This window comes from Artemia franciscana, chromosome 1 (genome assembly GCF_032884065.1).
Source record: "Artemia franciscana chromosome 1, ASM3288406v1, whole genome shotgun sequence".
Lineage (NCBI taxonomy): Eukaryota > Metazoa > Arthropoda > Branchiopoda > Anostraca > Artemiidae > Artemia > Artemia franciscana.
The window spans coordinates 28,809,807-28,831,555 of NC_088863.1; the positions used below are offsets into that span (position 1 = coordinate 28,809,807).

General features: G+C 35.3%; 1 protein-coding gene across 2 annotated transcripts; it reads right to left on the minus strand.

Moving 5' to 3' along the window:
• Window positions 1–985: 985 nt before the first annotated feature.
• On the minus strand, window positions 986–15,520 carry LOC136028105 (uncharacterized). Of its 2 annotated transcripts, none has more exons than XM_065705745.1 (3): window positions 15,374–15,520; window positions 8,413–8,550; window positions 986–1,450 (listed from the first exon to the last, which is right to left on the minus strand). In XM_065705745.1, exons 1-3 carry the CDS (start codon window positions 15,386–15,388, stop codon window positions 1,034–1,036), a joined length of 570 nt encoding a protein of 189 aa, XP_065561817.1. In that variant the 5' UTR covers window positions 15,389–15,520; the 3' UTR covers window positions 986–1,033. The 2 variants fall into 2 exon arrangements, with proteins under 2 accessions (XP_065561817.1, XP_065561808.1); XM_065705736.1 differs by lacking the exon at window positions 15,374–15,520 and adding an exon at window positions 13,663–13,719.
• Between the last annotated feature and the right edge of the window lie 6,229 nt (window positions 15,521–21,749).

A 21,749-nucleotide genomic window follows, 5' to 3' on the forward strand; every position in this document is an offset into this window, starting at 1 on the left:
ACCAGGACTCGAACCACTGACCTCAGGGTTTCAAGACCGGAGCCCTAGCTCAACATTTGGCTAGCTCAATAGAAATACGTTTTTAGACTTAGGGAGTTCTTCGACCTGTTCCTAAATCGGAAAGCCACTCTTTATTTAAAAATGAATCAAAATTTCAAAAAAAGTTCATTTCTTGTGTAGGTAGGATATGTGATATTATAAAAAAAGTTTGTTTTCTCTAAGAAACATGATATAGATCTTTAATTCTTTGTTTCAATATTGGATTAGGTTTCTTTCCCAGGACATGTTTTAAAAAAATAGCCTAGAAAATGACTGAAAAGAAAACACAGGATACCGATACCGATACACATATGCCCGAAACAATATATGTGATACCAATACGCCCGATACCAATATTGTGATACTGATTTCCGATTCGATACCACGTATAGCCCTTCCCTAGGAGCTATAGGAGGGTCATATACTCATCAAAACCATATTTATTGGACATTGGACTATGCTAAACAAAATGACAAAATGAGTTTTGAGGAGGAGGTAACCCTTTTCATATACATAATATTACGTCTGTTTGTTTTACATTTAAATGTTGCTCCTTACTTTCAGTTTAAAAAGCCTATTTTTTGTTTAATTTATAGTTAAAAATAAGTTGTTTGACTAATTTTACAAAGTTTTTAACCGCGGTTTCATATTTCTTACTTTTTTCGTTGTATTTTTTCCAGCCCTGAGTTTGAGCCACGTTGCTCTCTGATGCCTAAAATATATGATTCAGCTATGAATATAATGCAATTTTCATTAGTTATAACTTACGAATAAAAATATAATTATTAGCTTAAGTATGCAAGTATTTTCTTACATTTACCTTGAACCGGAAGAAAAACAGTTGAACCTATTGTGACGGTTAATCATATTCAGTCAAAGAGGATTTATTACTATTATTTTATTGTCGTTTTCAGCTTTAGAATAAGTTTTAGCAACCTGAAAAAAGTAGAGTTTAAGGGTACATTTAATTGTCTGTTATAAAATGTTATCAGATTTAGTAGACGTCTGACGGGTTTAATGACGGAGTTTCTTGAATTCCGACCCTTTGCTGCTTCTCAACTTGCCTTTCTAAAATCAATACATCTTCATCATCTATTTTTTTCTCAAATAACGACTGAAGAGCTTGATCATGAGCTGCGTCTAGCTCATCAGATAGGATTTTTTCACGGCTGCTATTTTGTGCATTGTAATTCTCTCGCCGTTCAGCTTGGAGGAAACGAGAAGGAGTATTTTCCTTTGTACGCAAGCTAGAAGATATCTGTTCCTTATGATAAGGCTGAATCGGAAGATGGTCACCAAAAGCGACAAAGCCCCCATTACCCGTAAAGTACTCCAAAACCCTGAGAGATCCTTGATCATCATAAAATCCATAGCGTCCTTTCACTATACCATATGCATCTCGGGTTTCAACCTATAAACATTTATATGCATTAATTTCAGTTAGACAGATAACTAAACAGATATATTTATTCAACAAAAAAACACCTATAATACATCTACAATTTGTTGCTCTACAGTAGCAACAAACTAAAAAATATGCAACACTCAACTACAACAGGCTGGACTTAGGAAGAGTGATTCCTAGTGTTTTAGCTTTAAGCACCTTAATATTACGACGGTTTTGTGACAGCAGCAATAATAATTGTTACTTTTCCACTTCAAGATCCTAATAGATATTAAATAAAATAAAACTAATTTTTTTAGTTGAAAGTAAGGAGCGACATTAAAACTTAAAACGAACAGAAATTACTCCGTATATGAAATGAGTTGTCCCCTCCGCAACCCCTCGCTCTTTACGCTAAAGCTTTTAATTGTTTTAAAAAGTAGAATTGTGGCAAAGAGTCAAACTTTAGCGTAAAGAGCAAGGGGTTGCGGAGGGGACAACTCATTTCATATACGGAGTAATTTCTGTTCGTTTTAAGTTTTAATGTCGCTCCTTACTTTCAGCTAAAAAAATTAGTTTTTTTTAATTTAATTTCTGAACGTTTTTGAATTAATGCATGTTTGGTTTTGGCTCTCCGCACTTAAATTATTAAAATGATATTTGTATATTAATTATTTTTTTGGCTAAATGGCTTTCTCTTAGTTTTGATCAGACGATTTTGAGAAATAAGGGGTGGAGAAGGAGGCCTAGTTGCCCTCGAATTTTTTGGTTACTTAAAAAGGCAACTAGAACTTTTAATTTTTAACGAACGTTTTTATTAGTAAAAAATATACGTAACTGAAGAATTAACTTACGTAACAAACTTTCATAACCTTATATTTTTATTATGTATACGAGGGGGTTTGTACCCTCGTTAATACCTCGCTCTTTACACTAAATCGTAAATTTTGTCCCAATTCTTTAAGAATGACCCCTGAATTAGAAAGGCCGTAGAATAAATATTTGAAATTACTAAAAATACTTTAGCATAAAGAGCAAGGTATTTATCTCCTCCTAAATACCTCGCTCTTTATGCTAAAGTATTTTTAGAACCCTTTATATGCGTAATAATCTCTGTTCGTTTTAAGTTTCAATGCTACTTCTTCCTTTCATTTGAAAAAACGTTTTCATGTTTATTTTTCATTGTTTTCTTATAGTAATGCTAGAGAATCCTGCGCCCTTGTCATTGAATTTTTCTTCCCCCATGAAAGATTCCTCCAAGGAAAGATCCTCCAACATAGCCCCCTCTCCTCAGTCCCCTGAATAAAATCCCCCTGAAAACGTCTGTACACTTCCCATTAACCATTACTATATGTAAACACTGGTCAAAGTTTGTAACTTGCAGCCCCTCCCCCAGGGATTGTGGGGGAGTAAGTCATCCCCAAAGACATAGTTATTATGGTTTTCGACTATGTTGAACAAAATGGCTGTCTCAAAATTTTGTTCCGTTGACTTTGAGAAAAACATGAGCGTGGGAGGGGGCCTAGATGCCCTCCAATTTTTTCGGTCACTTAAAAAGGGCACTAGAACTTTTCATTTCCGTTAGAATGAGCCCTCTTGCGACATTCTAGGACCACTTGGTCGATACGATGACCCCTGGGGAAAAGAAAAAAAAACAAAAAAAAACAAATAAACACGCACCCGTGATTTGTCTTCTGGCAAAAAATACAAAATTCCACATTTTTGTAGATAGGAGCTTGAAACTTCTACAATAGGGTTCTCTGATACGCTGAATCTGATGGTGTCATTTTCGTTAAGATCTTAAGACTTTTAAGGGGTGTTTCCCCTATTTTCCTAAATAAGGCAAATTTTCTCAGGCTCGTAACTTTTGATGGGTAAGACTAAACTTGATGAAACTTATATATTTAAAATCAGCATTAAAATGCAATTCTTTTGATGTAGCTATTGATATCAAAATTCAATTTTTTAGAGTTTTGGTTACTATTGAGCCGGGTCGCTCCTTACTACAGTTCGTTACCACGAACTGTTTGATTTTACTCATTGATTTAATATTCCACAGCGTCGGTCTATTGACTGAAAATTTTGTCAGCGTGATTTGTCAGACGTGAAAATTTTGTCACCTTGCAGAAATGGCTAAATTATAACCTATAACTTATTTAAAAGAGTGAGCTGAACAGTTGACCTTCTATTCTTATTTCAAAATAATTCTTAAAGATCAATTAAGCTGCTTTTACGTGTAACAGTAGCATCATACACCTTAAGAATGTATGTTGTGTTTTAAATAATATGAAAAGAAAAAAAATTGGCTAGATTCTTGAATTTACATTACACCCTCAATTTATGAATAACTTAACGGTAAATTCTTTTAGATGTGGTTTTAATCTGCATCCTACATTTTATTGGTACAAAGGATTTGAGTTACTCATTATGCGGTGGTAGATTATTAACCACCGCAAAATTGGTTCTTAGACCAATATATTAGACAAATATATTGGTTCTTAGACCAATATATGGAAGGGATGGTCGTATAAATAGACCAATGTATTGGCTATTATTCATAGACCAATTCTATGGTGTTAATAGCAATACCCCATCCCAGATATGCATAAGTAGGTTAGTCCAACTTTCATAAGAAATATCAGTCAATACTGTTTCTATCCCATCAGGGTTGGAGGACCAGAGAATTAAATCAATAGCAAAAAGCAGTGGCGGCAATATGAAACAATGAAGTGCTTGATAAATTATCTACGCTTAAGCTGATTTCAAGGTTCACGCTTATGCATCAAAATAAGCCTTGTATTTCGCCTTTAAGCCTTTTATATGCCTATAAGTTTCATATTTCAGCGGCAGGTTTTCCAATTTTCTTTCTTCTAGCTATCGTTATGTTTACTTTAAACACATTTATTTATACTTTACACATTGGAAAGTTAAAAATATTTTATGCTTGATAACTTCAGAGAGACAAATGTGGTCTAGCAGTCTCTACTACTTTTTATAGTAGTTCAAAAGTAATCTACTTTTGATTACGAGTCCCAAAAAATGGTGTCGCAAGCACCGTTTTCACAAACATGACCGGCGAGTTCAAAAGTCAAAATGCAGGATTCATAGAGTACTGATTTTTTGGGGGGAGGGGGGAAATAAACATAGTTTTCGTACTTTTCTCTGTCTGTTTTTTTTTCTTTGACGAAAATTCCTTTTAAGGTAAAATGAAATCGTGGCTTTTTGAAGATTCGCTTATTTTAGATATAGGTTCAACCATTAGAAACATATAATGGTCTGGACAGAATGGAACATAGACCAGTTGGGGAGGTCCCTGAAGCACTTCATATGGAATGTGTGGTCGTATAAACCTCAGAAAGGGCCCGGTAGGTTCCAGTACCCTTTTAAGAGTCAAAAGTGAGCGGAGGGCAAAAAACTCCAACACTTTTCTACCAAATGCATTCGATAAAATTTTTTAGATAGCTATTTTGTTCAGAATATTCCAAGGTACAGAAAACGGTGCCTCCAGGATAAACGAAACTCTCCACAGTCCTTTGGGCAGGGCCTGTAAGTTGTGCGAATTGCCCAATGTTCGCATAAAACTTTATATGGAAGGAATGGTCGTATAAACTTTGGAAGAGGCTCATTCAATTGAAAATAGAAAGTTTCAGTTCCTTTTCTAAGAATCAAAAGTCATTTTATTCAAAATAGTTCAAAGGTCAAATGACTTTGCCTACAGGGTTGACACCCCCAACCCCCAGTGTAAGGACAATAAGTTATACAAGCTATTCATTGTTAACATGCAAGACTTTTTATTAAAGAAAGAGAACATATTTGATCCTGAATTTCCAAAAAAGTTTAAAGTAAAAAGTTGAAACTTCATGGAAATGATGAGATGAATGCCAAACACAATTAAAAGACAATTTATCCTTGCTGGCTGTGAAAAGGGTATATCAACAACATCTACAGAACGGTTGGATGGTATTAGGAATGGTCTTACGGATTGGTATTAGGTTGATGCTTTCAAGGTATGCTGATGGGCTATTGAAGAGAGATTGGAGGGCAAAACATCCAAGCCCTTCCCCTTTTTGTCCCCCACCCCTCTCATAAGAAATGGTCGAAATTTTGTAGTTGTCATTTTGTTCAAACTAGTTAAAAGGTCTAATAGCAACGGCTTCAGGGACTCAATGTCCCCCACAGCCCCGGGGCAAGGATTATAGATTTTTTAATTTATCAATTGTTTACACCTTACATGAAAATATAATAGATATTTAATATTTAATGGTATTAATTCTTGGAAACTCAGAAATCCAGAATTTTGTTTTACAATAGTTTCTATTTTTTTAATGTTGTAAATATAAACGAAATATTTATAGCCTATTTCGTTGGAGACTCAGGATCAAACATTGCCCCATTTTCTCAATAGCCAGCCTTATGCATAAGCAATTTGCAACTTATATAACGTTCAAAACTTGTCCCATGGGTTGTGAGGGTTTTTGTCATCCCTGGAAGCATATTTTTTGGATTTTTCAACTATTTTGAATAGGATGGCTATCCCTTAGTTTTGATCAAATGCCTTTAGAGAAATTTCATCTAAAAAGGGCACGGGAGGAGAACTGGTTGCCCACCGACCATTTTTCAATATTCCCTTTAACAGGCCAAAATTTTAAACTTAATACCCTCCGCTGTTCTTTTGATGTTGCATATGCACCTGTTTGAAAATCTGGATGCACATAGTATCTTTTGATTTTGCTGAACAAACCCATCGATATTCCCCGAAGTTTCGCCTTTTCGAACACGCTCACAAATAAAACTTTTCATATATAAAATAGTTCCTGTTCGTTTTAAGTTTCAATCACGCTCTTTACTTTCATTAAAAAACTCGTTTTTAAGTTTAAATATAAATAAGATCCTAGAAACCTTTTCATATTGACAAGACATCGTAAATTAATGCTTTGCTCAACTTTTAGTCAATAGCATTTATGTGCGCTGAAATTTAAAGATTAGAAGCGTGTCCTATAAAACACTTTAAAAGCTGCGTGATAAAAATTCGAGAGTAATTCGAATAATGAGGAAATTAAGCAATTGAAAATTCTTTGACTTATTATTAGGTCCGGTGACCTCAGCTTTCAAGGTGATTGAAGATATTTGTCAATAAGCCTTTCCCGTTACAGTTTCCTATATGCCTTTGACCTTTTCCTCCTCTTTTAGGGGGAGGGGTTCAAATGAGAAAAAGTGTTTTTTTAACAATCCCATGATAAAATGGATATTACAACGAGAGGAGAGGGCATACCAGAGTGAGCTACTAGTCATGGCTTTGCTTTACTTATGTAAGACAGTGGTTGTCCACTTTTCCCCAGCTAAGGTACGTTTTTATGGCACTTGGTATTAACCAAGTGATATATAGCGATCTCAAATTCTGTCGGTCTGTCCCGGTTTTGCTACTTAGGCACTCCCAGGTAAGCTAGGACGATCGGCAGGTGTATCAGGGACCGGACCACATTAAATTAGAAAGAGTCTTTTGCCCAATTTGACCATCTAGGGGGGGGGGGTTAATTTGGAAAAAAATAGAAAAAAAAGTATTTTTAACTTACGAACGGGTGATGGGATCTTAATGAAATTTGATGTTTGGAAGGATATCGTGTCTCAAAGCTCTTATTTTAAATCCCGACCAGATCCGGCGACACTGGGGAAGTTGGAGGGGGAGCCTAAAATCTTGGAAAACGCTTAGAGTGGAGGGATCGAGATGAGACTTTGTGGGAAAATAATCTGAAGTCCTAGATACGTGAATGAAATAACCGAAATGGATCTACTCTGTTTAGGGGAGTTGGAGGGGGTGGTTGTTCCTGAAAAATTAAAAAATAAGGTAGTTTTAATTTATGAACGAGTGATCAGATCTTAATGAAATTTGAATTTTGGAAGGATTTCGTGTCTCAGAGCTCTTATTTTAAGTCCCTACTGGATCCGGTGACATTGGGGGGAATTGAGGGGGGAAACCTAAAATCTTAGAAAACCCTTAGAGTGGAGGAATCGGGATGAAACTTGGTGGGAAAAATTAAAACAAGTCCTAGATACGTGATTCACATAACCAGGACGGATCCACTCTCTTTGGGGGATTTGGGGGGGGGGGCCTAAAACCTCGGAAAACGCTTAGAGTGGAGGGATCGGGATGAAACTTGGTGGGAAAAATAATCTTAAGTCCTAGATACGTGATTGACATAGCCGGAACGGATCTGCTCTCTTTGGGGGAGTTGGGGGCAGGGAGGGTTAATCCTGAAAAATTACAAAAATGAGGAATTTTGTACTTACGAAGAAGTAATCGGATCTTAATGAAATTTGATGTTTGGAAGGATATCATGTCTCAGAGCTCTTATTTTAAATCCCGAAGGGATCCGGTGAAGGGGAAGTTGGGGAGCGGAGCCTAAAATCTTGGAAAACGTTTAGAGTGGAGGGATCGGGCTGAAACTTGGTGGGAAAAAACGAACAGGTCTTAGATACGGGATTGATATAACCATAACGGATCTGCTCTCTTTGGGGGAGTTGGGGGGAGGGTTAATTCTAAAAAATCAGAAAAAATGAGGTATTTTTAACTTATGAAAGAGTGATCGTACCTTAATAAAATTTCATATTTAAAAGGATCTCGAAACTCAGATCTCTTATTTGAAATCCTAACCGGATCCAGCGTCAATAGGGGGGGGGGCGGAGATCTTGGAAAACGCTTAAAACCGAGAGATCAGGATGAAACTTGGTGGAAAGAATAAGCACTAGTCCAAGATAGGTGACTTTAGAACTCTCCTTTTAAATCCCGACCAGATCCGGTGACATTAAAGCGAGTTGGAGGGGGAAAGAAGAATTCTTGAAAAACGTGAAAATCGAGGTATCTTACGAATGGGTGATCGGATCTTAATGAAACTCTATATATATAGAAGAATCTTATGTCTCAGATGCTCCATTTTCAACTTGAATCGGATTATTACTACTGGATCTTAGGCTGTTCAAAATTCACATACCCTGAATGTTCCATCGGCTGATTCAAAGCCAAATGTATATGATCCATCATCATTTATCGTATTGATTTGTTTTATGATCTCTGTGTCCCATGATTGTTGAATGGGATTTCCCAAGGCATAGCCAATTGTAATTACTATCTGAAAGAAAGTAAAACACTTAAAGAGGGTCTTTGCTTTCTTTATAACTTTTTCCTGATCAGGAATTTAGGACAACAAAATAAATTAAGACATTGTGGAGGCATAAATATGAAATTCCGCCATAAGTTTATAGTGTTCCTTTCTTCTTTAGAATTTCGCTAGTATTTCATGTTCTCCAAATAGTTCGGTTCGATTTCTGAAATGCTCTAGCTTTGTTCTAGCTTGAAATTGAAAGTTCTAGCTCAGTATCTAAGAGTCAATAGAGATCCAAGGGTAACTAGCCCCCCACGCCGTTTTTCCCGAAGCCCATCCTATAAAAAATTCATAGATAACCATATTTTTTTTAAATAGTCCAAAGGTCAGATAACAAAAATTCCGGTGTTAACACCTTCCCCCACGGTCTTGGGGCAGGCGTTGTAAATTATGCCCTGGGAGCATATATGGTTGTTATGGAAGGGATGCTCGTATAAACTTCAGAAAGGGCTCATTTGATTGGAAATTGAAAGTTCCAGTTCAATTTACAAGAGCCAAAATGGGGCAGCTAGCTTCCACCCACATCCTTTTCTCCAAAACCCATCTGGTACAAATTTTGAGATAGCCATTTTTTTAAAAAATAGTTTGGACGTCAGATAACGAAAACTCTAGGTTCGACACAACTTTAGAGAACCCGGGGTTAAGTGTATATTATTGGAAATAGGAAATTCTAGTTACCTTTTAATGAGTCAAAAGTGAACGGGGGGAATTTACCCCATTCCCATACACAGCTTCTTTTCCCCAAATGCATCCGATGAAAATTTTGAGATTACCAGTTTGTTTGAAATCGTCCAACAAACAGATAACAAAAACTTTATTGTAAACATAACCCCCGTGGAGCCCGGGGATGGATTGTAACTTATGCCGTGGGGCATATAAGGTTCATATTTGAAGAGGTGCTAGCATAAGCTTTAAATAGGACTCAAATGATTAGAATTAAGAAGTCTTAGTTCCCCTTTCAAGAGTCAAAAGTGCCCCGATGATGACAACCCCCCTCCCTTCCAACCTTGTTTTCCCCAAATGCATCCAATCAAATTTTTTATGTAGCCGTTTTGTACAAATAGATCAAAGATAATATAATAAAAACTCCAGGACCAAAACAACCCCCTGGCAAGTGTTGTAAAATGTTCCCTGGTGGCATATAAGCTTTTTATGGAAGGAATGGTTTTAAAAACTTCTGAGGAAGCTTATTTGATTGTAAATCAGAATTTCTGCTACGGATTTCAAGAGTCAAGAGTGATCGGAGGCCAACTAGCCCCCCTCTCTCTCCCAAGGCCCTTATTTACGAAATGCATCCAATCAGATTTTTTTGTTAAAATTAGTTATTACTTTAATATTAGTAAAGTGCCAAAACGCAGTAGGATTTAGACTTTTACAATGAGAGAAGAAGGCGAGACTTTAAACTCTTGTTTGTAGAAATTTTTGTTCGTTTCAAGCTTTTTGGCGTTTTCAATTTAGGTTTCACTCGTTTTAAGATTTATTTATTCATTCTTATTAGTATCTATTGTATGTTTGCCTGCATTGACTGTTTGTTTAATTTCTGTTCGTTCTGGGTTTCATTTATACTTCAATAAAAAATTTTTTTTTCGTTTTAAGCTTTATTTGAGCATTCAATTTAAGCATTAATCGTTTTCAGATTTATTTATTCATTTATGTTAGTACTTGTTGTAAGTTTTTTTGGCTATGATTGTTTATTTAATTTAAGTTCGTTTTGGGTTTTGTTTGTTCTTTAATAGTAATTTCTAATCATTTTGACTTTGAATTTTAACAGGTATTTGTATCTGCTAATCTTAAGTTTAATATGGTCTTTACTTTTCTTAGTAAGACTTCTTTTTCGAATTTTTTTTTAAATTAATGATTAATAAAACTGAAGAACAGAAGGGTCCGAATACTCGGGCACTTCCAGGTATTAATCTAATGGCAAAAATTTGGCTGACACCTCTCCCTTTCTTAAGACCACACTGTTTTCTATTAAAATTTATTTAGAGCATCTATAAGTCCAAAAAAAATTCTAATGCTAATGGTTTGGCTTCCTACAGAAACCAAGCTAATGCTGCTATAATTGCGCCACTCACTTTTTATTACCTTTCTTACTTAGGAACTTAAATAAAATTTTCCCAAAATAACTTGAAAAACTCTCCTTTTTTAAAAGTCATATTCATATTCTTCTGTATTTTATCCATATCTGCAAAACCACCACTTTTAAGAATTTTTTTTTTTAATTCCGAACAAGAAGTTTTCTACAGAAAATTAAAGGTCATACTTAAATTAAGATCAACAGATATAAAGTCCTATAATAATTCAGACTCAAAACAACCAGTAATGCTATTAAAGAATAAATATAACTAAAAATGAACAGAAATTAAATAAACAATCATAGCAAGCAAACATACAACAGATACTAACATAAATAAGTCTTAAAACGAGTTAAATTTAAAGGGAAATCAAACCTTAAACTGTTGAGCTTCCAGCAATTAGTTTAATAATATATTAAATATTCAGTTTAATTCTATTAGTTTTTTCCAAGACTGTTCAAGATTCATATAGTTTTCAGACTAGCGTCAATGACGCAGTAGGCTTTAGACTTATCCATTTAAGGGAGCGAACAGCAGTCAATCTCTTGTTTGAGGTAATCTTTGTTCATTTCAAGCTTGATTTGCACATTCAATTTAACTTTCAGCCGTTTTAAGATTTATTTATTCATTTATATCAGTACCTGTTGTAGGTTTGTTTGCTATGATTTTTTTGTCCGTTTTGGGTTTCATTTATACTTCAATAAGAAAAGATTCTGACACTTAGCGCTCATAAATTATTGAAGATACACTCCGTTGATAACTTGGATGAACATAGTGCCTTTTTATTTAGTTTAGAATCCCCTTAAGCATTCCTTGAAGGTTCAAGCACTGTACTACATATCCTAAAACTTTCAACTTGATGGCTTCAGTCGTTCCTGAAATATGGCTGATGCGCCTATTTGTCAACTAGTTTGCACATAATGTGTTTTGATTTTATTCAACGTCACTTAATATTCTCTGAAAGCAGTCACAAGTGAATTCATTACCATTTACAAGTAGTCACAGTCACAGCCATAAGTTGTCGCAGTCGTAATTATTCACGGTTGTAGTCGCAACTAGTCACATTTGCAGCTGCAGTAGCAGTAGTAGTGGCTCTGAAAGTTTTATGCTAATACCCTTATTTGTTCCTAAAATATTGCAGATATGGGTTTTTGATAAGTGGGTGCTGATAGTATCGTTTTCTTTAGCTCACTACACTCCTCAAGATTCCACGTAATTTCACCTCAATGCTCTTGGTCTTTTTGGAAGCAACCATGGTCAAACATTCCTGCCTTTCCTGATGATAAATCCCACATTTTAAAAAGGAACAAACAGGATAATTTACAATCCTTGCCATAGGGGCTGCAAGGACATTTGGTGTCCAATCAAACAAGCCTCTTCTAAAGTATATACTACCACTCTTTCCACAAAAACATATAGTCTCCGGGGCATAACTTATAACCCTTGCCTTCAGTTTCTGGGGGGTTGTGTCAACCTGGGAAGAATTGTTCTATGATCTTTGAACTATTTTGAACGAAATGACTGTCTCAAAATTTCAATCGTAAGCATATTGGGAAAAGTGGGAGTGGAAGGGGGAGGGGGTCTAGTTGCCCTCTTTGAATAATTGCTGAATAAGATTCAAAGATCTTAAAAAGCGAGTTAGATACTGTTATCATTCTTTACATTTACCATTATTGATACTTATTGATATAAAAAATAAAAACAATTTTTTCCATTGAAAGTAAAGAGCGAAGACACAACTTAAAACGAACCAAAGTTATAGCTTCGTATTTAATGCAATATATTTCCGAATAACTGTTTCAAATAAACAGGCTCGTGATATTTCCCCATATTTGTAAAAACCTGAAGGGTCCGGCAAAATGATACTTCATAAGGCACGAGCTTAACTCTCTAAAAAAACCTCAAGAAAGGTTATTTTCAGTCAAGTGTTAGTTTTTCAGAATCCTACAAATATAGGGAAATACTTTGAGCCAGTAGCCTATATTAAAAAGGGTTTTTCAAAAACATGCTGCATAAATTACGAAGCAGTAATTTTTATTACCTATTTAAGTTTCAACTTTGCTCTTTGATTTCGAAATAGAAACTTAGTATGTTTACAAATTAATCTTTGCACGTTTTTTTTTTTAATTTTAAAATTATATACATTAAACTTCTAAGAAATATCTTTTTCCAACTTAAGCAAGGAAAGTAAAGAAGGCAACACACTTTTTTTTGTTAAGATAGGGCATAAAATATAGGTTCAACTTGACATGTCTCTTAAACTTCCCTTTAAAAAAAAAATCCAGAATTTTTAGCCTAAAGGGTCCATGGCATTTGTTTAATAATATATTATTTGTTTAATAATTATATTATATCAATAATAATATAATATAATAAATGCAATAGTACATAATAATATAAATAAAAATTTATTTTATTATAGTTATATATATATATTTATATATATATATATATATATATATATATATATATATATATATATATATATATATATATATATATATATATATATATATATATATATATATATATATATATATATATATATATATACATATATATTAGAAACCTGAAGAAAATTAATGGAATTTAAGATGTTTCGTGAATGAGAGCATGTTTCTCAAGAAAATTGATTGAGTTGAGATTCGAACATATACCAAGACCATACCGAAGAGCTGTTACCCATATACTATAAAATATTGTATAGAAAAGTTTTTTTTATGTTGTTTACTGTTTCCAATCACCCACTCGTTACCATATTCGTTCCTGAAAAGTCTGGTAGTCCACTCAAGTAAAGATGCTTCAGACTAGAAAACTTTCTGACGACCGTCTAGTAAACGACAACCAGTACTTTTTATGACTGGTATTAATGGCTTTTTGAAAAACTTCTTTACTTAAACTAATGCTTTTTTAAGGGGCGATAAAATTTTAAATTTGTTTGGTTCTAACTTAGAATTGGACTCCTTGTTATTTTAGAAAAAGAATACCCTTTAAAGGTACTCACCAGAAAAGCATCTGATGTACGCCTGGTCAACATGCTCTCCATCGCATGGAGAGAACTGGAATCATGTACTATAGTTGTCATCAAGAATGTTACATTTGTGGGAGGTGGAAGCCCCTCTTCAAATTGTTTTAGTCAGTCGATTAAAAAGTTTGAACCAGTAAAATAATGGTGCGAAGCATCACCATTTTGCTGACTCATTTTTGTATCCGGGCAAATTCTCTAATGGAAATATATGAAGTATCATCAATGAAAGAAAATCAGTCTCAGTCGATAAAGAACCAAAAATTAACTAATTTCAATAGCAATACGATCTAAATCCGTCAGCTAAAATTGCAAGCTAGTCAGCAAAAGTCATTCCCCCCCCACCTCCGCACATTTTAGCTAGTGATGCCTCTCCTCTATATCAGACCAAGTATACAGGAATTAATTTCTCGTACTTCTTAGCCCCCGCCTGTTATCTCCGCGCCCTTCCATCATAGGATAATTCTTCTAGGGTTGCGGTCAGTTACCGCTAATTTCATGCTTTCTAATAACTTTGTTCAAGCTTTATCTTACTCTGCTATGATAATTCAACCCCCCGAAACACGAAAAAATAAACATTTAAGAACAGGTACTATAGATTATAGAGTATCTGTAAGGTGTAATCTAGAATATTCTACAGTATTCTAGATTACACATTCTCCGTGTTTTTCCCAAAATCGATAGAATCTTCCAAAATTCCTTTGTTTCTTCATTATTTTTGTTTTCTATACTTTCTTTTTGACTGCTCAATTTTGCATACGGGAGAATTTTTCCTAGAGGGAATTTTCTATTGGAGAATTTTGCAAGGGGAGGCGCCTAGCCTTCATACATATACGATCCATCGTTAGCGAATGACTGGTCTTTGGTCAATAGAGATATACATTGCTTTAAGTTTTAAAACAAAACTGACACTAGCTTTGCTTTGTTCTGTGGTAAAAAAAAGGTCAATTTTTCAAGAAATTTTTCAAAAAAAAAGTCAAAGACAGCCGATATTGCAAAACCCCTTTCAGACTGAGAGATACGGAGCATAAGGAGAAAAAAAACGTCAAAAAAGAGAAAAAAAGTTATTAAAGAAGCAAATTCTCCGTCTTCTTACATTTTAACGATTATTCTTTCTTTTATCATTTGCAGTGCATGTCGTAAATTTAAAGGCTTGCCCTCTCGTTAAGGTTTTACCCAATGGGTCTTACCTTTCCCCCCAATCCTCATAGTGCATTTTTAAGGATTCTACGTAAGATCGCTATTTGTACATCTTAAGAAAATTTTGACAACTTGGGAGAATTTTCATAGTAAGACTAATTAAAAATGAGCTCTCAGCTCAACAGCCAGAAGTACTTGTCCAAGAATTGCCTCCAAGAATAATCCTTCAGTATTCGTCCTATTTGTTGAAAAGTTTTACATTATTTTTAATGCTGGTTCAAATGGCATCCACTACGCTCCTATAGCAGCCACTAACTGAAGAATCACTATCTAAAGAAGAATCACTAACTGAAGAAGAAACCAGTGAAGAATCACTGGTTTCTGAAGAATCACTATCAGAGTTAATGCACTAAGTATGGAAGTTTTTACTGTAACCTGTAAGTTGATACTTAGAAGAATAAGTATTTTTTTGTGCAAGTATTAAATTAGGCTTGCACAGTCGGATATTGCATAATCCTTAATGAGCCTACAAAAATTGAAGGCAACCTACAAACACAACATGCATCCTTGTTCTTATCCAAAGTGACCAAAACTCCAAAAATAACTGACAAGGTTTTCACTTTCAGGCTCTGCGGAAAATCAGTGGCTTTTTTACATATGATATGACGCGTACGATTTGATAAAGCTTTAAGGTTAATTACTTAGGTAAAACCTTTCATGGTTAGCTGCCTTTTGATTTATATAACTACAGACCCGGTGATTTGACAAAAAAAACACGTACACATAAGCAGGAATTGAAAAAAATGAACTTAATTGAACAGCATTTAAAACGTGAATATCAAGTATGTGAAGTTTGATGAGTTTTTTTTTGTAATTAATAGGTTTGACAAGGCGACGCAAAGAGGCTATAAGATGAATTTACGATTTTTTATGTTCCCTGTGTGCGTATTTGGTATGTCATTTGTCTCCACTTCTGCGATTTTAATGTTTCAACGCACGGTGACAAACAGCTGCCATTAGGTAGCTGTTGTTCAGTTTTTTTTGTCTTCCGATTTAGCGCTTGAAGTTTGCTTCGTTTTCTTTTAGATTTAAAAATACATGTTATTAAAGGTGCTCCATCTTAGCATGATTGAATTATTATGTCAATTAATTTTGATGAACTCCATGAAAAATTGTTTTACTGGTAAAATAGTTCGATTATGACTTCCGCACTGCAAAATTCAGTACGGTATAGGATCCTAGTCGTCCTACAAGTAAAGGTATCAGTTTTTCTAGTAACCCCAAGTTCCTTGTTAGAAACCTTTAGAACGATGCTAAATTTTGCAGTTTTGGAACTACACATGCAGTCAAAAGTAAGCCTTTTGTCACATGAGTCTTCGAAAGTCCCTTGGGCATTTTTACGCTATCTTCCACCAATTGCTGCACTTTGGGCTGGCAGCAAATACGAATCCATCGCCTCCGAAAGGCAGCTAACTTCAGTCCATGCACTGAAAAGCCGCAAATTTCACCCCTTCTTACTCAACTAGAGAGTACTAAAATCTGGCCATAGGGAGGGGGTCTCCTTTCTCAAAACACTTAACAGCTAATTTTATCAGAGGAATCAGAACTATTAAGAGAATATATTAACGAGCTCGAGTGGATATTAAATCTAGTTATAAAAGACAAGATTCTTTGATTAAACTTTGACTTTAATCGGAAAACTTCGACCAGTTACCGTCCAAGCACAAATGACTTGAAATAAGGTCCTTTTAAACATCAAAAAATTTCACTGCAAAATTTTGAGCGGGGTACTAAATTAAATGCGAGTTGAACAACTGAGGCAAATTAAGAAGTCCGTTCACTCTTCATCTCTTCTTCTTGACCACTAGTCTTTTCATCAAGAGTTAATTTTAACAGCAGCGACGAAGGCATATCGCAGTGCTTATAAATTCAAAGTTTCTGAATTAGCCTACTGAATTTTTGTCCGACCCGTAAAAACGTAATTAAATTGGATGGAAACAAATTTTTCCGTTTTGTCAGTTTGTTTGTAATCCCCCCCCCAAAAAAAAACAAATCCTGGATGCACCCTTGGCTGCAGTACCTATAAGAGGGGTGGTGGTTTCCCTTGATAGAATTTTCTTTTCCGAAAGATTCATGTTTAATTATTCTAGCTTTTTTTTTTAATTATGACGATCACTTTCTAAAAAATTAAACGCCTGGATAGAAGGATAACCATTGAAAATGACTTCAATCATCTCAATGATAATGACGTCAATAAATGACGAAAAATCATTTTTAATGTACTTCTCTTAAATGGCTTTCCGCTTAGCAGATCTAATTAAATGTGGAATTAACCAAGGGCAAAATGAAGTCAACCTGTTGAATTGTTTCATCTTTTGGCCACACCCTAACACCCATATAATATTTTACTTAATTACTACTTAAAGCTGACAAAATACAACATCAAGAAAAATATTCTTATCATCCATGAACGGGAAACGCCCGAGGCAAATCCAAAACATTTCATCTGAGGATTGAATCCGCTCCGGAGAAAAAAGGCACTGGAGGAGGCTATCTCTGACATAACAGACATATTGAGTAGAACGTTTTGCCTAGCAAATTTACTTGTAATGTATATTGTTGTTGATATTTTTGTGCTGAAGGTAAGAGTTACTAATTTTTTATCTTTAGCTGAAAAGGGAGTATGGTACTTGGTTCTTAGACAATAGCCTTCGCTATTTTTAATACTTATCAAACTCATATAAGATGCCAAAAAAGGAATAAGAAAGTATTTATTTGCATACTCCTTAGTGGTATAGCGACTAAAATATTGCAATTTTTACATTCATTATTGAAGTGGAAAATATAGAATTGATTAGGGTCTCCACCCTGACATAAGGTCCTTCTTCCGTTCTTAACCCCGGAAGGGAAACCCTGCCTCCGCAGGCTCATAGTGGCCTTGGGATTGATATTTCACGTGTTTGTGTAACTGCAAAGAGCGCTGCAAGGCGACCTTGAGGAGTTGCATCTCTTTAGGAAATTACAGTCTAGTAAACTAATCGAATGAATTTGAATTTTGATTAAGGACAATGCTTCTGACTATGTTTTTTTAAGGGGGAGGGGATTTTTCCTCTTAAATATTTTTATTATGAGTTGTATTCCAATTATGTTAGGCCTCCAATATTTGCAGGCATAAATCTATATATGTAAAAATAAGTTGTCTGTCTGTCTGTCTGTCTGTCTGTCTGTCCACACATGACGTCTGAATTATTTCATCATATACCAATTCAAAAGCGAATGTATACAAGCCGAAGTAGCTGAGTTGGTAGAGCGTTATAAAATGCAGCACGGAAGTCGACGAAGGCAATAAATGCTTTCTGTTGGAACTCTGTGGTCTTCTCTACTATTTGTCGAATCGTGAAAATCTGCTCGATGGTTGAACGGTCCAACATAAAACCAGCTTGCTCCGGTCGCCATATTTTTCAAATGATATTCCGACATCGATCCAGCAGGACCATTGAAAACAGCTTGCCAGGGACTGACAGTAGGGTTATTCCCCGGTAGTTGGAGAATTCGCTTCTTGAGCCTTTCTTCTTCCATAAGGGGATGATGACACCCTTCCGACAATCCTCAGGAATTATCTCCGTTCGCCAGATTGTAGAAAACAGGATGTGGGGAAACAGGAGCATTGCAGGACCTCCATATTTTAGCAGCTCTGAGCTTAAGCCGCAGATACCAGCAGCTTTATTATTCTTGAGCCTTTTTACTTCATATCAGATTTTTGAGGGGCTGAAAGGCTCGTCTGGAGGAGCATCTGTTTCAGGTCTTTGACTGCAAGGTTAGCTGGGACTATCATTAGGAGGCACAGATGGGCTAGTATTGTTTAGGAGCAAACAGAAGTGGTCCTTCCACCGGTTAAGACAAGAACCTTCATCAGAAAGAAGTGCCCCATCCCTGGACAGGACGGGACCCAAGGTGGGAGCTTAATTTTCCGTGAGGTCTCGGAGATGCTTGAATAATCTGTCCATGCCTTTCTTTTTTGCAGCTAGTTCAATTTCATCGGCTTCCTTTGCAACAAACCGGGCTCTATCCCGGTGAATGAGTCTGTTCCGCACTCCATTGACCCTTCGATATGTGGTTGTGTCCCCAAGAAGTCTTGCCTTCCGCCTTTGCTCTATGACTTTCAGTGTTTCATTAGTTAGCCAAGATTTCTTTGGGTAACTCTTCTTGCCAAGTACTAGTTGTGTATCTTCACTGGTCTGCGCTTTAAAATGCTTCCAGAGATCTTTGCTGTTATTAAGTGAGCCAAGGGGTCGAAGCGATTCGATATCTCAATACTCTACTTCTGGCGAGTATCTGGTTCCTTTAGTTTCCCAATATCTGCAGCGATGGGTTTTCTTTCCGATCGTATTGCATGGAGGCGAAGCCGGAGATCGGCGCACACAAGCTTGTGGTCTGCGTTTCCGAGCTCTGCTGATCTGTAAGTTCTGCAGTTCTTCGCAAATGACCTCTGCCGTTTGGAAATAATGACGTAGTCAGTCATCTTCTTTTTACGACCGTAATTACTATACCACGTGTAGTGATGAATAGTTTTACGCTGGAAGTAGGTGTTTGCGATGCAAAGGGCGTGAGATCGGCACAGTTTAAGTAGGCAAAGCCCATTGTCATTAAGTGGGTCAGGGGATACAGGACCAACCGTGCCGCGCCATACACCCATATCATCGCGCACTGTCGCATCCAAGTCTTCAAAGAGAAAAGTTATATCATGGGGGAGGCATTGTCGCAAGGAATCTGGAGAAAGTAGAGTAGAAATCCTCCTTAGTCACATCATCAGAATCGTTGGTCGTGGCCTAGCATACGATGACAGTTATCTTACCATGCTTGTGTCCAAAGCGGGCCTTCATTCATCTGTCAGATACAGCTTCGTGTAAAAGTAACGCCTTTCTTGTAAGGCTATTTAGTGCAAGGCCAACGCCAATCCTTCTCGTGCTTCCTCTAGACCAGAGCAATGAGTCACTGTTACCTATTTGCTCTTTTCCACTTCCGGTAAGACGGGTTTCTTTAAGACCCGCAATCGACAATTTATTCTTGCGAAGTTCTTCGGAGAGTAGGTTTTTTAGGAGAGTAATCTGATTAGAGCTAGTTTAAACCTAGGTACTGAGATTCCCTGGGTGGGCTCTGCATTATGAAAAACTCCGTAAATAAAGAAAAGCACAATAATACATTGAATCAATAAATACGAACATTGACTTTTTTTCGAACGATATCCTTCCTATAGAGCTAATCGTAGTCTGAATGAAGTTTTCGTTTACCCTGTATTTATCTCAATTACCTAATTAATTTATTTTGATTACATGTGGCAAGAATCGCAAAAAGACATGCAAATCAAATTCGCGTTTAGTGTAGAGAATATCCTCCCGCAGAAAACTTTCCTCATATGGAAATAACGATAGAATTTTAAATTTCGAAAGGTGTTGCTGAATACCAAATTCAAAGGGTTTACTGAGATAGTAAGTGTCTTAGATAACAGAATTCATAAATAGTTGATCCGTTAATTGAATATCAAGAAAAGGTGGATATTTTTTATCGAAAGCAACAGTCAATTATTTGTGGTAAGCAGTATCAAATTTCATCAGTGTGAAAGTACTATGAAGGCTTTAGGGGGGGGGCCTTAAACCTTTGCAACAGTGTACTCAACAACTTTTTAGAGTTTTTAGGTGATTATATGAGCATTATAGTATTGTACAAAGCACAGAGAGGCACACTTGAATTCGATTTTGTAAGTATAGACTAAATTAAAACTGTCGACTTTGCAGGGACTGGATACATCTTTTAAAAGTAATATTTCGTCACACTATACTAAGACAAAATTACAGACAGGTTTTCCATGGCTCTCAATATTTCCGATGGGTTTTCGGTCAAAAATATATTATTGTGGCACACAATCGTAAAAATTAAACGGTTTGCGAAAGCATCGGTCTCTTTTCTTGCAAAAAAAAATCCGCAAAAACTTTAAGTCTCCATCCGATTTAGCCTTCTTTCAATACATTTTGACTACTTTGGTAGGATCATCTATGGGAAAACAAAATAAACAAACAAAAATAAAGACAAATCTGTGACCAACCTTGCCCCCAAAAATATGAAAGTTTTCTAGTAGTCGATAGGATGAAGCGTTTATTTTGGGGTTTCGTTGACCAATCAAATCTTGTAAATTGATGTCAATTGAAGTTTTCCCGTTTTTTGAATGTTTTCTCCCTCATCCCCCAAATTCTTCTTTGCTAGGAACTTTTAAACACCATTAAACTTACATAGTCTTAGAAATTAGTTTTTAAATAAATAATAGCAATTCATAGAAATATGTTATCAAATTTGGATGCAACAAGAAACAGCGAAATTTTGTGTATACTACATAATAATTACTTAATTTCTTACGGCCCTGTCATTTCAATAGGTAAGTAAATTGAATAGGGGCAAGCAAAATCAAATAAAATTTTCTCTCCATCCTTAATAATTAGAGTTAATTTATATTTAATTATTTATATTTAATAATTATATTTAATAATTTATATATTTATATAAATTTATAAATTATATATTTATATTATTTTATATTTATTTTTAATTATATTTAAATATTTATATTTAATAATCAGAATTAATTATATTTAATAATAATTCATTATTAATAATTTTAATAACTGAGAAATGAGCTTCAACAGCAGCCACTGTTCTTTTTGTTACAACTTTTCAGCTAGAGATCCAACGATCTTAAATCTGATTTGAACCAGAGGTGAACTATTAATTAAGCTACAATTGCAATTAACAAGGTGCAATTAAGCTACCGCGGGAAAACTTGATCTGTCCTGAAACTATGTAGTAATGCAAACTCTGATCATATAAAGTAAAAATTAAGTATGGTACTAAAATTCAAGTAATTTAGTCTTTTA